Source organism: Pan paniscus, chromosome 8 (genome assembly GCF_029289425.2).
Source record: "Pan paniscus chromosome 8, NHGRI_mPanPan1-v2.0_pri, whole genome shotgun sequence".
Classification (NCBI taxonomy): domain Eukaryota; kingdom Metazoa; phylum Chordata; class Mammalia; order Primates; family Hominidae; genus Pan; species Pan paniscus.
The window spans coordinates 134,254,456-134,271,781 of record NC_073257.2 but is presented as its reverse complement, the minus strand read 5'-3'; the positions used below and the strand labels follow the sequence as shown (position 1 = coordinate 134,271,781).

The following is a 17,326-nucleotide window of genomic DNA, read 5'->3' as shown; positions in this document are numbered from 1 at the left end:
CACTCCTTCTCCTGCCCCTGGCCTGCCATCTCCCCACTACAGCTCTCTTTCCCTGACCCACTCCTGAGTATGAGTAAAGATGAATAGAAACACTTTCTAAAACATTAAACTGTTAGGAAAGCTCATTTAAACTGAAAGTCAGTGGTAATGGGCATTAACTTTCCTGGCCCCCTGCAAACCAAGCAAATAACAGCATTGAATTATAAACAGAGAATATCCCCTATTTTATCTCCTGACTCTCCTCAGCATGCTGGTCTCTCACTTTGGGTCTTTCATAAAATAAAGCAAACAATTTCCATGTTAATTTGAGTTTGCTAGAACGTAATCCTTTTTCATTATTTCATGTATTTTGTTAAGCTACTCACCACTGCTCCTTGTTTTACACAATATCCAGCTTTGATAACCGCACTATCTTGAGGTGGTTTAGGAGTAAAGTAAGGAAGATGGCTTTGTGACCGTTTCAGATTATTTCTGTCAATACTTTCACCACATTCATTTACTTCTTCTTTCTAAAATGAAGCAAAATAAATAAATTATTTTCTTGCTTGTTTAGCATACTTTTATTTCATATTATCCCAGTAGAAAATCTTAAAATCCACCTTAGATTAGTTAGAAACAGATTTTTGAAGAGTTTTCTAATTAATCTGAGATACTTACTCTTAATTTTTCTGTCACTGATTAAAGCAGAAATTTCCATTCCTCTTGTTTTGCACAAGTCCTGCCACCAGTGCTCTTTTTTGGGGAAGGAGTTAACTTTTTATTTTGAAATAATTATAAGGATTCACCAGAAGCTGCCCAAAAAAAGTACAACAGGTCCTATGTACCCTTTCACTAGTTTCCCCTCAAAGGGAAACGGCGTAACATTATCAAAAAACAAGAAATGGACATTGGCACAACCCACAAACTTTATTCAGATTCCACCAGTTTTACATACATTCGTCTATGTGTGTCTATACAGTTCTATGCAGTTTTATCACATGTGTAGATCTGTGTAACTACTACCACATTTAAGACCCAGAATTGGTCATCACCCCAAGGCTCCTTTGTGAACTTTAGAGTTCCTACCCTAAATCCCCTGGCAACCACTAATCTGTTCTCCAAGACTATAATTTTGACATTTTGAAAATGTAATGTAAATGGAAGCATACAGAAGGTTATCTTTTGAGATTATCTTTTTTCACTCAGCATAATTCTCTAGAGATTCGTCCAGACTGTTCCTTGTATCTAGAGTTCATTCCTTTTTATTGCTATATTTCCATGGTATGGATGGATGACCAGTTGTTTAACTGTTCACCCATTAAAGGACATTTGAGTTGTTTCCCACTTTTAGCTATTAGGAAAAAAGCTGCTATCAACATTCATGCACAAGTTTTTATGTGAACGTAATTTTCCCTTTCTCTACGATAAACATCTAGTCCTGCAAATGCTGGGTTGTACAGTAATCACAAGCTTACTTTTATTATTAAAAAAAAAAAAAACATAAACACTAAACTGTTTTTCAGAGTGGCTAATTTTCATTCCCACCAGCAACACCTGAGAGATTATGTTTCTCCTCAACCTTGGCAGCATTTGTGTCGTCACTTTTATTTCAGCCATTCTGATAGGTGTGCAGTGATCTTTTATTGTGCTCTTAATTTGTATTTTTTCCCTGCTAGCTAATGATGGTGAACATCTTTTCATGTGCTTACTTACCATCTGTTTATCTTTTATCTTTTGATGAAATATCTGTTCATGAATTTTCTAATTGGATTTCTTGGGCTTTTTACTGTTGGGTTCTGAGTTCTTTCTATGTTCTAGATAAAAGTCCTTTGTTGGACATGTGGTTTGCAAATATTTTCTCCCAGTTTGTAGCTTTTCTTTTCATCCTCTTAAGAAGGTCTTTCATAGAGCAAGTATTTTTTATTTTGATGAGGTCCAATTTACCAATTTTTGCCTTTTATGATAGACATATATTATTTTATAATTTTTAAAACTATACTACAAAATAAATGACGCAATAAAATTATACCCTCCATAAAATCCTAGAAACTACTGAAATATCTATACCAAAATTACAATGCAACAAAATCTTAACTCTAGACAAAATTAAAACAGCCACAGATACAAACTAATACAGTGTCTTAACACAACTACAGGAAAATAGTCTTACCCCTTATGTCAACATAGGTCATAATACCAGTGAAAGAAGCTTAACCTAGGTACATAGTAACCAGAAGGTTAATAGTTTAAAATCATTACTTTTGGAAAAAGTAAACACACAATCCTAGCTTATTTTTTTATCCAACTTTGGTGGAAAATGTATGCTCTATGACAGCAGGGAATTTCTGTTCATTAACATACCCTTTGCCAAGCATAAAGAAAGCACTCAATAGTTAATTAATTAATTAATGTTGTAAGATTTCTAATCCCACTAATCACCCTCCCGTAGCAAAAGACATGAAAAATGTGGGGAATGATACAATTTGATTTAAAAGATTTATAAAGTGTCAAAGTCTTTTGAGTTCAAAAGGCACACTGGTAATGAAAATACCCAAGCTTGGCAATACCAATTGATTACTTTAAAATTCTTGGTTTCTCAACTACTAGTAACTTAATATCCATTACAAATTCATCCTTTTCAATAGCAAAACAAGAAATTCAAGCTCAGACAAGAGTTTTAATTTCATCGAAAATTGTATGTAAATTTATATTTTTCCTAAAACTCAAATAAAGACTTAATTTAGCATATTAGTACTTCTGAGATATAACTTAGTTAAAATCCCAGTCTTCTGTTTAGCTCACTTAGGCCAGGTTGTAGAAAAAATAGATTTTAAAAATTACTACTTGCAAACTCTTGACTCAGCAATTTTATTTCTAGGAATTTCTCCTTTAAGAATATTCATCATAGCATTGTTTATAAAGTAAAAGAAACAAAAAGGAAAAGGAACTCTATTTGTCCAATAGAGGATTTGTAATTTATGGTAAATCCATGGAAGAACTACTATGCACTCATTAAAAATGATATAAAAGGATTTCTGATGACTTGGAAATGTTCATGATACAAGTGAAAAAATCTGTTTACAAAATGTAATATACAACTCATATCTCCATTTCTGAGGTGAAAAGTACATGAAGAAAGGCTCAGAGAAATCATGAGAAGTTTTAAATGTTATGTAATTTCCAAATTTTTTATAATAAATACTTTTGAAATAAACAAAAATATTTTATAGTAATTGTATATTATACCAATTAAGCAAAGATGCACTGTTTTAGTTTTAATAATATAAAAATCAATATACAATAATTAGACCCTCACACAATAGAAGAGTTACTTAATTACCTGAGTGGGAGTAATGATGGGTACGCCACCAACAATATCAGTTCTGTAAGACACTTGCTTTTTCCCACATTCACCATGGCGACTTAGGTTATCAGAATTAGGCTGTGAGTCTGACTGCTTTGGTACCTGAAATAGTAAATAAAACGAATCATTTTGCAACCAGCATTATACATGTGAACCTGTTTTCTCGCAGAATTTCTAATTATTCATCCGTTTGTATACGGTTGACAAATACATATAAAAATTACAGTCCATGTATGTACTCCTTAAGTTATCACACTAATTTTTCTGTTAGAATAATATTTTATAATATAGCTATCACGTAACGAGTGCTTACTCGGGCAGGTACTAGTTCATACATTTTTCTCCTTTACTACTCCTGTCTACCCTATGCATAGGGGCTCTACCCCCACCTAAGAGGTAAGGAAATAGGCTCAGGGGCATTAGGGAATATAGATTCAGATCCTGACTATAATACATTCTAGCCAAGTGTGTGTAACTCTTCCAAGCCCAACTGCTGTGCTCTAGACACTGTTTATTGGCACACTTACTATTGGCTTACAGCTCTTTGCTGTTTTCTTCCCTTTCTCCATTCCTACCCATGATTCTGGGATTGTGGCATATTCAGTCTTTCCTGGCTTCAAGACAGAGACTATTACCAAAACCATAGTGTATTCAATAAATGTTGAAAGACTCGATGGATGAATCCAAAGTCAGCAGAAAAAAGAATAGCAAAATTCTTAAAACAAATCAGAAGTTTCAAAACAAAACTTTTCATTAGAAATTTAAAGAAGGAATTCCAATACTTGGATCAATGATAAATCGTTCACAAGTACAGGAAAACAATGACTGTGGTAACAGCAGAATCTCACATTAACACCTCACTAAAGTGGATGAAAGAATCAGAGGTATCATAAATTTTTAACATATATTTTTGCTTTTCTTATGTGATCTATTCAGTAAATAAGGTACTCAGTTAATCATTATTTCTATCTGTAGACTGTTTAGCACATAGCCTGTATTTAAATTATACATTTTTAAGGCTGTGAATAAAATGTAATAAAATCTGCTCAGCATCAATTATAATGTTGAACATGATTTAGTCTTCTCCAATGATTTAAAGGGCATGTGGAACCTTGCAGTCTTTCAGAAACACTATGACAAATACTACTGACAATCACTGAAGTAGTGGTGTAGAAACATTTAACTTAAATAGTTTGCTTGTCATATAGCTAATTCCTGTTAATAGAGTACTGGTAGAACTACAGGACACCACTCACATTGTATTCAAAGGCTCAAACCGTTTATTAGTGTGATTCCAAAGCAGTGTGATTTCTCAAACTTTAGAGTGCATAAAGTATCACCCAGGAACATTATTTAAAACTTCAGATTCCCCTGCTTCGAACCCAGAAATTCTGACTCAACATATCTATAGTGCAGCCCAAAAACCAGCACTTTAAGCAAGAACACCAGACATTTTTGAGGCAGGAGTTTCATAAACCACACTTTGAGAAACACTGCTCTAAAACCTGTGCTCTTCTTCTATACGATGCTACTCCCACCAGATTTGTAGAAAAGAGGGTATACAATGCAGATAAGGATTTGCAAAGCAGCTTTCTGCAAAATATTGAGCAAACATGGTCCATGTGTATATGAACGGATGCTGAGCTACAGTAAGTCCCAATCCACACAAATGTAATTTATGGATATAATAAATGAATTGTCTCTTAAGTGACTTCTAAAACTCCCTCTCCCTTCCTTCTCCACCTGCCTCCCTTGAAGAGGTTTCTCTCAGGCCCCAGGCCCAATCCTCCAGCCTCTGGTTCGTATTCATACTACAATGCCCTCATCCGCAGAAACAAAAGAGAGAGAAAACAGGAAAGAGAAGAGAATCCTGAATACCTCTTGAATTCTTCTAAGAACTTGCACATTTTGGAGTGATTTTTAAAGACAATAAAATAATGAAGAGAATTTTCCTTGTCAAATAAAATTAGGATAGTATACCCTGGAATGATTTGCTAGGGAAGCCCATTATATTTTCTAATGAATAGCACCATATATTTCAATTATTCTGACAGAGAAAATATGGCCCAGTTATCTCATTGAGAAGAACAGAAACTAGCATTAAGAGAACCTGAAACCAGAGAGAAAACAATCTATTCAACTAGATAAAATGAGAGGTGCTGCTAAGAGGTGACCCATAAGAAAACTAGCAGTTATTCTCTCAAGAAGTTTAGTCAGACCTGGGAATTATTAGGAAAAACCTTTAAAATCATTCTAAAAAATACTGAAATTTATATTGGTTTTTCCATTTTTCTCAAATTACAGTATATTAAAAGTCCTTGCTTATGCTGTTAAGCTCACTGCTTCTAATTTGTCTTTATAATAAAATCAAATGCTAGTAGTTAACTTAGAACTGCATTTTACTATAAAAATTATCTAACTTGTAATCATCTTATTCCCTAAGAACAAGAAAAGTTCAAGCAAAATACCCATGAACATGGATAACTCCTTTAAAAACAATATGCACCTCTGTAAAACTTGGTCTAAATTCAGTCATTAAGATAGACATTTTCAGGATACACCCCTGCCCCAAACCATCCAACTGTCCAATGAAAATCAGAAGTGATCTCACTGGGCAGTTGGCACATGTCAGACACTGAATCCACTTGGTTTCTTTGTCTACTGCCTCTCTCCCTTTCCTTGGCTTTCTATCCTTTTTTATGTCCCAGCATTTTTTGTAGGAGATATGAATGTAATCTTGGCAGGCATTTGCATGTGATCCTAGTAGTAGGAAATTCTAATAGTAGGAAAAGAAAAGGTAAAAATAACTAGAGAATAAAAAGATGAACAAGACAGATTTAAGTATTTATGAGTGAAATACATAAAAACGCTGCAGGTTTCTCAAAAGTTAAAGGGAAAGTTGATATTCAATTCACCAAGAATGAAAATACAATGTTGGGCTAGGCGCGGTGGCTCACGCCTGTAATCCCACACTTTGGGAGGCCAAGCTGGGCGGATCACTTGAGGCCAGGAGTTTTAAAACCAACCTGGACAACATGGCGAAACCCAGTCTCTACTAAAAATACAAAAATTAGCTGGCTGTGGTGGCACACACCTGTAATCCCAGCTACTTAGGAGGCTGAGGCTCAAGAATCACTTGAACCCCGGTGGCAGAGGCTGCAGTGAGCTGGGATAGCACCACTGTACTCCAGCCTGGGCAACACAGTGAGACTCTGTCTCAAAAAAAAAAAAGGATAAAAAGAAAGAATGAAATTGTCATAATGTTCAATTCACTGAGGATAAAAACGTGCAGACACAAACTCCTGGGTCTTACAATCTTTCTGAGAAATCTACATCTACTTGTTTCCAGTTTCTATTAAAAATATATCAAACTTGTGGAGTTTCTGCCACAAATTCAAAGTACTAATTTTTAGATTCAAATCGAACATTTATTTTTAAATTTTAAAAAAGACATGTTTAAAAATAATGGATCTCTGTTCAGGAATAAACCATATATATCTTAGACATTCCTTAATAATCAATAAGGGAACAGAAACCACCATATTTATGTTGTTATTACTATAAATGAACAGTGGAAAGCATACTTTAAAATTTGATTTTCCTCACTCCAGTCATTGATACTCCCTCTTCAGGGCTGATTCTCCTACTGTTGCTCTTTTCCTTTTTGTGCATGTGTTTAATACAGATGGTCCAGGACTTACAATGGTTCAATTTTTCAACTTTACAAGTGGGTTTGCTGGGGTATTAAATGGATTTTCAACTTGTGTTTTTGACTTACAATAGGTTTATAAGGATGTAACCCCATCATAAGTTGAAAAGCAACTGTAAAGGGAAAAGAATTTCAAGTGGCACCCACCTAGACTCAAGTAAGGAAAGTCACAGACTATAGCGTTAGAGGATAATGGATTAAAATGGCAAGATATTATAACTAGGAAATAGTTTAAAAATCATCATTCCCTTACCCATTGCCCTCTAACCACCTCTATTTTGAAACCACACACTTCCAAACTCTAATTTTGGATTTCCAAAATTTTAAAATTTATATATCACACAGTACTTAGCAGACCACTAAATTACAGTTGACCAAAATGAGAGTGATCCCATAGAAAGATTTATGTATTAAGTACATACATCAAAATGTACATTTTAAGTTTTCAAATAATCTACATGTAAATCATCAGCAATGTTCACAGGAAAATATAACAAATTGGAGATTCCACACTTTAATACACTTAAATGTATAAAATGCACATGAAACTGGTAAGATATTTTTAAGGAATAAAATTAACATAAAGCATCTTATTAAAGCATAGGAAATTATTTCATTGCTATCCTATGAGTTAAATGTGTGTCTATCAAAAGTTTATTTTTAACAAGTGCTATCAAATCTATACTCACTTTAATGCAGTTATAACCACTTTATTAAGTAATAAGGATTTCTATATCTTATATGTATTTATATTTTCCAAATGTGAATTATAAAAACATTAAAATCATTTACCAACAAATTTATCTTAAAAACTATAAAAATTTCAACATGTAAAATAAAATTGCAAGACCACAAAAGCTACTTAGAAGTCTTTTTAAAATTCTATTTAGAATCTCTAACCTGTTTTTCCTTCATGCTGAAAAGCTTACCAGTGTCATTTGTATAAGACTGTTTCATACCATTGATAAATCAGACATAGCAATTCAAGACCCCCAAAAATGGTAAAAAGCCTGAGACCATTCACTACTTTTTCACTTAAAGCACTAAGAAACCAGTGCTGCTTGTTATTGCAAATGGTAAAACATGAATTTAGTACAGTTACGAGATATTATCTTTCTAAAGAAATTTTTCAAGCAGGGAATATTTATTAGAAGAGTTAAAATGATTAGCTAAAAGCTTTTAAGAATATGTATGTCTGAATCAGGTTAAAAAATTGCTTTCCTGATACTGCACAAACCTAAAATAACTTCTGCTTCATGTACAGATCAGATGCAGTGCGTAGGCGTTTTCTGTCATGTGGTAACAAGCTGTTCTAGAGCAAAACAAAAAGGTTCGACTTAACTCTGAGAACAGCTTTAACTATATTGACTCTTTATTGTGTTGTGATATAAATATGAAATTATTCATTTTAGATGGAAACTAATGAGTGACTAACATATGCTGACTTTCAGGGCACATGTTCTTGGAGAATAAGTCACTTAGGGTCAGTATATAACTGCACTTTATTTAAAAAAAAACAAAAACAAAAACGCAATTGACACAAATCTCACAGCACAAGAACTCCTTCCCAACATTTTCCAGGCAGGCCTGCTATGTATTTCTCTACAAAAGTGTAAAGGGAAAGGTGAGGCAAGGTATAATCAAAATAGAGCCTTTCTACGTGCTGCTCATCATCACTAGCAAACTCTCTCAGTAAAGGTTGTTGGCTTTAGGAACAAAAGAGTAAGGAGAGGACTGTTCTTGTTCAGGAAGCAGTAAGGCACTGCACTTCAGAGTTCGGGCTCCAGAGGCCAACACACTGGACTGGGCTTCCAGCTCCATAATCTACCAGCTATAACACTGGTAGATTAATCTTTCTAAGCCTCACTTTTCCAGTTCATTTAAGTAAAACCTTCGGTCTAAGATCTGGCACAGTGTTAATAATCAATAAATATTCATCAGGAAACCAAAAAAGAAAAGAAGCACACATTAGAAGCAAGAAATTGTAGCATGGGAAAGGAGGGCAAGGGTATCAAGCCCTGGAATGCAAGGAAAAAAATCGGACATGGGAAGAAGTTTAGAGCCTGAGACAAACTTCTCAAGGGTCACATGGACAGGACCCTCTGGCTGCCGCAACCCTTCAGACACTATTCCTATCCCTATCCCTCATTTTTCAACCTTCATCTGCCCTTGTCCTGCTCCTGTTTTCAACTCTTTCCCTATCTGACCCCAATCCCAGTCATGGCTTAGAAGAGAGAAGTGCCTATTCCCCAGGTAGGTGACAGGAAATCTCTTACACTATACTGGAAGAAATATATATATCCTCCCGGTAGAACTCTACGTGCTAAGCGCATTTTCTTCTAGAAACGTTGTAAGAAGTGATTAAGATCTGCAGTAATATATCTCCTTATTAGGTGCATAAGTTAAAAAGACAATCATGGGCTGATTAAAGGGCCAACAGTCACCAAGTACAAGAAAACATATTCACATTCTGAACACCTGTCTTTTAAACAAAGCTTGAGTATGAAACCTGTTGGTAAGCTGGGAACATTTGGTAGGTGTATTTTCAAAATGAAAAGATTAATTCCAGACATCGAACGTTTTTCAAAAAAATACATATACTTACTGTAATTTTTATAGCTTTGTTTAACACATTTACCCATTCCACTAGGTCCTGCTGATCATTGGCTTGTAGGAAGTACTTCCTCATTCCTGCATTCATAACTGTTGACAGAAAAAAATAACACACCAAATATTGTACTTATTACCTCTAAATTTATGTTTGCAGTAGCTGAAAAACCTTGCTAAGTTCAACACCGTGACTCTCGTGGATTTGACAAAATATATCAGACCACATGTAATACAGCTTTTATCACACAATAACACAGGTAAAACTCTTATTTTGTTATGGCCATTTTGTTTATTAAATGGATACACCACAATACATTTAGTCAATCCCCTAATGATAGACACTTAGGCTATTTCCGGTTTTTGAAATTATATAAAATATCACAATGAAACATCATATACATATATTTCTCCACACTTGGGTAGCATTTCTGGGTGATAAATTTCTTGACATAGATTTGTTGGGTCAAAGACAACTGACATTTAAACTTTTTATAGGTATTTCCAAATCATCTTCCCACAAAGTTGAATCCATTCACATTCCTACCAACCACATACACAGTTTATTTCATCAAATACCCCTCACCAGAACTGGTTGTTAGCACCTGTGGATACCTCTAGTTTCTAGTTTTCAAAGGCTCTGTGGCACTGGGGCTGGTAGTCTGCAAACAATATTTCCTAGACCCCATCTGAGGCCATTCTCTGCCAGTGGGAGGTACTGATGAGAGACTGTGAGGTGGGAGAGGGGAGAAGGAAAGAGGAGACTCTCCTTGATTCCTGCTGTTGCTGACCTCTCTCCAACAGCAGCACACAACTAGCTACTGTTAGGGGCCTTTTCCTGCCCCCTACGCCAGCCTTGCAAAGTCCCCTTGGATACTAATAGCTCCATGGTGGCTTCTACTCCACTGCCCTAGGTTATAGTAATACTACTACCCCTTCCCTTTTGTCTCTCTAGCCCTTGAGTAGTAGTTGCTTCATGCGTCTAATTCCTGGGTTACTTCAGCATTCCCTTCATGTTCTTTCAGCCTTCCAATATTTGGGTAACCAATTCCCCATAACAAATCCCTTAGGTTTGAAATATCTAGTGTGCTGTTCTCCTGGCTAATACTCTTTAACAACCTAATTGGTAAATAATTGTACCTTGTTCAAATTTTAATTTCTTTGGTTATTGAGATAAATTAGTTTTGTAAGTTTATTGGCCATCTGCATTTATTTTGTAAGTTTTGTTTACTTTCTTTACCCACGTTTCTCCTGAATTCATTATTAATTTATAGCAACTTCTATATTAATCTTTTCTGCTTTATTACCAATACTTTACCCAGTCTGTTTTATTTTACTTTAACAGTATTTTTGATCAGACAGAAATATACTATGAATCTTTTCTATAAATGCATCCAGATTTCATATCATCTAGAAAATCTCCCTAACTTAAGATCTATTTTTCTAGACCTTATGAATTTCCTTTATATTTTGAATCTTAATACATTTGGAACTTTTATGCAATTTAGTTTCTATATTCCCCTTTAGGGACTAGGTACCTTTATCAAGCAAAGCACATGTGCACATACAGTTGTCTATAAACTATCATAGTCCACTCTTGAATTAAAGCTATTTATTATACACCATCTGCATTTATTTTTAAAAGCATAAATATTATTCTAGGAGCTAAGTATCTGAATAGTTATACTGTTGCAATTGTTCAAATATAAAAATAACTTCCAAACGTCTCCACCAAAATTTTAAAAGATATACTAGCACACAGTTGAATGTGTGACTAAGAGAAGAGGAAATGCAAACTCTCAAGGAAAACACAAGATTTTGAAATTGGGACTGAGACCAAAACACTCTAAACTACAGCTTCCTTGAAGGTAGTAGGAAGCTGTTCTGAGACCTTGAAGGTCTCAGAAAGGAAATCAAAGCCTATCTTGTAAAGCGCTACAAAACAACCAGTCTATAACCTTAAAAGAAATTTAACACACTGGAAATCTGTTCTTGTACATCCTTCTAGAGACTGGAAAAGTTACAACTGCCATAAATATATATTAAGATAAATCCATAATTCACTAGGATGCTATATCTATCAATAAATAACTTTTGTTTTTAATTTCTAGCCATCGGTAAGGCTTCCTTTTATAATCTTTTTTCAGCTTAGGCTGAAGCAGAGCTCTCCTCATTCATAATGGCTTCTTCCCCTCAATGTTATTTTGGGCATCTGCCCAGAACATCTGAAGAGTTTAAAAATCTATGCACTTATTAATATACTACACTTGGTACACAGTAAATGCTTAATACATATACTTTTGAATAAATATATAAGGATCTTTTCTAAGGGAAGGAAGAGATGCAAATATATATCTAAAAAAGACCCCTAGTATACCTTGCAATCTGAATAAAATCTCATGGACTTTAAGAATTACTTCATGGCAAGATGTAGATATATAGGTATGATCTAGAAAAAAAAAATCAGCCTGGAATCAATCCAACCTGACTAGCTTATGCACTTACAAGCAATATCATCTTTTAAACATTATTTAATTTCTCTGAGCCCGATACTCCTCATCTGTGAAATGGGAATGTCATTCATTCCACCTCCTTAAGAGGTGACGATCATATATGTAAAGAAACTAACACAGTGCTTGGTACAGAATATTCTTCACTGCCATCATCTGGAGATTTCTAAGGAGTAAGGAAACACTATAAGAAATGTAAAGCAGGGCACAGTGGCTCACGCCTGTAATCCCAGCATTTTGGGAGGCCAAGGCAGGCCAGTCACTTGAGGTCAGGGGCTCGAGACAAGCCTGGCCAACATGGTGAAACCGTCTCTACTCAAAATACAAAAATTAGCCAGGCGTGGCAGTGGGCACCTGTAATCCCAGCTACTTGGGAGGCTAAGGCAGGAGAATCGCTTGAACCCAGGAGGTGGAGGGTGCAGTGAGCCAAGATTACACCATTGCATTCCGGCCTGGGAGAGTGAGGCTCCATCTCAAAAGAAAAAAAAAAGGGAAAGCAAGTTACTGAAATGTGGTGTATTAGCAATATTGGTGGTGAGGGGAGAAAGGGAAAGAAATAAAATCTTTGAACAATAAAAAAAAAAACTCTGACACTGCTAAGTTGCCATAAAAACCCTAAAGCAAGGGTTTCATTGTGAATAATACATGCATCCCTAGAAGCTTGTATCCTTCCTATCTTTTCCACTTGAGTATTTAATTTCAAATCTTTATGATTAGAATGAATACATAAAATGGATAAAACTTGAAGCATAAACATTAGCTTAACTGCAAACAAAAATCATCTCACAACCTGAGATCAACTGGTTATGAATATACGGTTTTGGATCAAGAGGTTCTATGGTATTTTATCATATTCTTTGTCAATTTTCCCCACTCTGTTTTCTCTATTCTGTACTTTCCTCTGTCCTCTCAGTCTCTATCAGATGTTGGACTTCCTTGATGGTTTTTATCTCTTTTCCATTATCTATCTTTACCTTTGTTCTACTTTCAGATTTCTTTGACTTTTTCAAAGAAATGCAAAATGAGTTTTGCATTGTCTCATGTTCCTTCTCCTGTTTGATAATCCGCTCTCATCAAATGTTCAGTAATCCTGGGCTGTCTATTCATATTTTAAAAGAAAGTGCTAAAAAGACTGATGAAAAGCTCTCTTGCGTTGTTGTAGGGCTGTTGATTGTGGACCTTACTAGTCAACTATGGCAAGCTCTTCTAGTAGAAATGCCCAGATGTCAGTCTGTATCTATGGATCTTTTCTCTAGGGTATTCAGATCTTACTCACCTAAACCTGGCTGCCCAGTGCTCTGGGGCTGGGGTTGCACTGATTGTGCAGACTTTCATTTAATCTTCCTATTTTCAGTTTCATGCCTCATTCCTTTCGTTCTCTGGGACTAGTGCCCCTAAATATACAGCCTCACTGATTCTATTTCTGGAGACACCACACATCCCCATTACCTGCTGGGACAGGAGAAGGGTGTCTGCCCGATTGGAGGTAGGGAATAGAGGTTGTTTCTGATACAGATATGCAAACAAAGTCCCTGTTTTTGGTCCTTCCTCACTGTTGCTTCCCCAGAAAATGTATCTCCTATACCTAAGCCTATCTAGAGTTGGGGTGGGGGCAGAACACTTAAATGGTGAGCTTTTCATTGGCCTCTTCCTCCACTCTGCTAAATTATCTACCATTCCTCTATCTACTTTCCAACTTTATACACTGGGGGTTACAGATACTCTGCTCCCTCCATCAAAAATGGCTTGCACGTTTCTTGTTCTCACTGGTTTGGGACAATCTGAGAGAAGATATGTTGCCACTTTGAATGAAAGTTCTGGTTCTATTTTAGAAGTCAGTGCTTCTCTCTCTGAAGGTAAGCATTTCATGAATCTTTACTCCCACTAACAGTAGAGGACTAATAAACTATTGCCTGACCAATGAACGACTAATCTTAGTTTTTGATTCCAACTAAAATCACCCATTCTAAATACTCCAATAACTATGAATGTCAAGTCTATTACTGTATGTTACTATTCCTGTAAGTTTGAGATTTTAGAAAAAAAAGGGTTGTCAAAAGTATGTGCATTATACATTCTAAAATACAAAGTTCTCAGTTATTTGACTTGCAATACCCATTCAATTGCAAGGCTCTGAGGCATTTTCCTGTTTCGTAACCAAAATTATAATTAGTAATAAACATGTAACTTTTAAAAATAGCTTCATAGTGAGATAAAAGCATTTTAGAGGATTCCCTTGACAGCCACGTTTCATCTTGCTCATATCAAGATGCTATTCCTAACTACTGCCTAAAGAAATCTGCCCTTTTCAAGCAAAAGAGAGCAAAGAACTTCAATTCTACTCCCAAGAGTATCTCTCACTTTAATGTGAAAGTCTCTTTTGATGTTAGTTGACCACTCCAAATATTCGTTCCTTCAGTCACTAATGTCCACTAACATACTCTCTGAGAGGGTATCAATTCTCCTAGCTTCGACTACCACCCACTTTTCAACAGACTCCGAATTTCTCCATTCTTGACCCTAAAGCTCCATCCAGTCCTCGATTACTGTCAACAGAACATTTCCATTTGGAAGTTCCCCAGCATTTCAACTCCATAGCAAACATTTTACCCTATGTAACCAGCTCTCCCTGACTTCTCATTTCTTCACTTGAAGCAAACTTCCCTGCTACCTCTCTCTTCCCTCCAATTCCCCCATATCCACCAAGCCCCTGCACTTTTCCTTCTTTTCACCCTTCCTCCTTCTCCTATTGCCACCACCCTAACTCAGGACCTTACGTAAGTACAGTAGTTCAAAAGCCACTTACCCAGTCTACCTATATCAAAACTTTCCTATGCATACAAACAAACAAACAAACAAACAAACAAAACCCTCCTTCACCTTATGTCTGCTTTCCAGATGCTCTCTTTTTCTTCTCCTTTGTTCAAAGTAATAAAACCTATTGCTCGTCAAAACACAGCACCCTGGCTTCTGCCTGCCTTTTTGCTCTCTAGCCATTTATCATACCCTCTAGCTTCAGAGTGTTCAGCTCCAGAGACACCACGCTCTTCTCCCCACAAGCCTCTGCATGTAGTCCTCCTGCCTTTTCTCTGCAGTGGTAAAGGATATAAGCAGGAGGCTAGTTGGCCACCAACGTAAGCATCTCCTCCTCCAGTGAGGCTCCCCGACTCCTGAGCTCCCCAATAAAGATTTGAAGGTCATTCTTTGTGCTTTAATAGACTGCATATCCCTTTATCTACAGGTTGTGACAACTGCAATATTAATTGCCTGGTATTTTTTATTTATGAGCCAACCAGCCTTAAGGGCAGCAACTGTTTCTTATTCATCTTACAGCTCCAGTGCCAAGCACAGTGCCTGGCATATACTAAACATTTGCTGAGTAAGTTAATCCAATACCTTCAACTACTCCTACCCCAAACTGAGCATTTCTCACTACCCAAAAACTAAAGACCAAATCCTTTTAATTATTTATATGTTTAATATAGAATAACATGACGTAGAAAGTTTAAAATTCCCTGAAATCTCACTGGAGGTGATCATTATAAATGCCAAAATAACAGTTACATATGGGTAGAAGGAGATGGTTGTAACTAGGACCGCACACAGGAAAGAGGCTTCAGGGTTAGGGGAGAGGGGGTGCAACATGTTATTTCCTTATCTGTATAGCAGTTACAAGGGAATTCACTTTAGAATAATTCATTAAGCCATAGGTTTTGTGTGGTTTTCTGCAACAGTTTTCTTTTACAATATGATACAATTATATCAGTCTATTTAAAATATATATAACATGGCTACTTACCAAAACAGAACTCCGCCTTTGGCCTTAGCTTAGTAGCATCGCTAACCTAAAAAGAAAAATAGAGACGGGTTCCTCACTTCTCCAAATAATCCTAAAACCAACCTTATATACTATGTAAACTTCCACATGTATGATTCCCCAATAATCATACACATTTAGTAAATAGACTTAAAATTAAAGACAACTAAAAGAGGACGGCAAATTAAATACATAGGATGCAGTTCCCAACTGTAAGAGGTAACAAATAATACTTCCATATTTTCTTTGAACAACTTGTTTTCTCTTCAAAGAAATGTCAGAGAGAAGCTGAAAGTAAACCATTAGGCTTTATGTCATACACACAAGTATTTTTAGTTTAAAATAATTTTCAAAATATCCTCAATGAATATTCTACAAGAACCATGCATTCTTCCCAAATAACATATTTCTAAATTAGCTATGATTTTTAAGCAAAAATGGGGCTGGGTAAAGAGGAGACTGTGTATTTAAAGTCCACAAATCTAGGCCGGGCACAGTGGCTCACACCTGTAATCCCAGCACTTTGAGAGGCCAAGGCGGGCGGATCACGAGGTCAGGAGATCGAGACCATCCTGGCCAATACGGTGAAACCCTGTCTCTACTAAAAATACAAAAAAAAATTAGCTGGGCATGGTGGCGGGCGCCTGTAGTCCCAGCTACTCAGGAGGCTGAGGCAGGAGAATGGCGTGAACCCAGGGGACGGAGCTTGCAGTAAGCCGAGATTGCGCCACTGCACTCCAGCCTGGGAGACAGTGAGACTTCATCTCAAAAAATAAAAATAAAAAAAAATAAAGTCCACAAATCCAGGCATTTAATTGAATTAATCTTAATCTTAATAATTAAGATTAAGACATTAATCTGCTATGAGGAGATCAAAATGGGACTGGATCCTCTCTTGTACAGGAGAATGCCCTAGGATAATGGGATCACTTTATTAAATGCAGCTCATGGTTCATTTTAGAAGATGAGGCAACTAGCTGCATTTGGTTGCTGCTATCCCTTTAAATCAAGTGCCTCCCAGAAGCTCATTCACAACTATTGCCATGCTGTTGTCCAGTGATAGAACTTATAATTGTAGCATCCGTTTTGCACCTTCAAAAGGAATTCTAAGCCTGGGGTTCCTCATTGATCCCTACAAACTCACAGTTCTGAGTCACACACAAGTTTGTTCCAGAAATAAATTTTTGGAACAATAAATTTTTTTTGGAAAAAAAGTGGTACGTCCAGAGTAGAGTACAAACTGCACAATTTAAACTTCAGGAAGCAGGAGGACAAGATGAAAGTTACAGAACTGCACAGAAAAAAGGTTCTATTTTAAAAGAAGAGCAATGGAGGAGAGG

At 36.1% G+C, this 17,326-nt stretch overlaps 1 protein-coding gene across 13 annotated transcripts in view; it reads right to left on the bottom strand.

The window, feature by feature from the left end:
- PLEKHA1 (pleckstrin homology domain containing A1) overlaps positions 1-17,326 on the bottom strand; it is a 57,726-nt gene that overhangs the window by 15,988 nt on the left and 24,412 nt on the right. For 12 of the 13 annotated variants that reach the window (XM_008951014.6, XM_008951013.6, XM_003825668.6 and 9 more), the window contains exons 4-7: positions 15,969-16,014; positions 9,658-9,755; positions 3,320-3,445; positions 366-509 (exon numbers count right to left, since the gene is read on the bottom strand). In XM_008951014.6, the coding sequence (XP_008949262.2) occupies positions 366-509; positions 3,320-3,445; positions 9,658-9,755; positions 15,969-16,014 (414 nt within the window). The remainder of the gene's footprint in view (positions 1-365; positions 510-3,319; positions 3,446-9,657; positions 9,756-15,968; positions 16,015-17,326) is intronic. The other variant, XM_034931634.2, reaches the window with a different exon arrangement.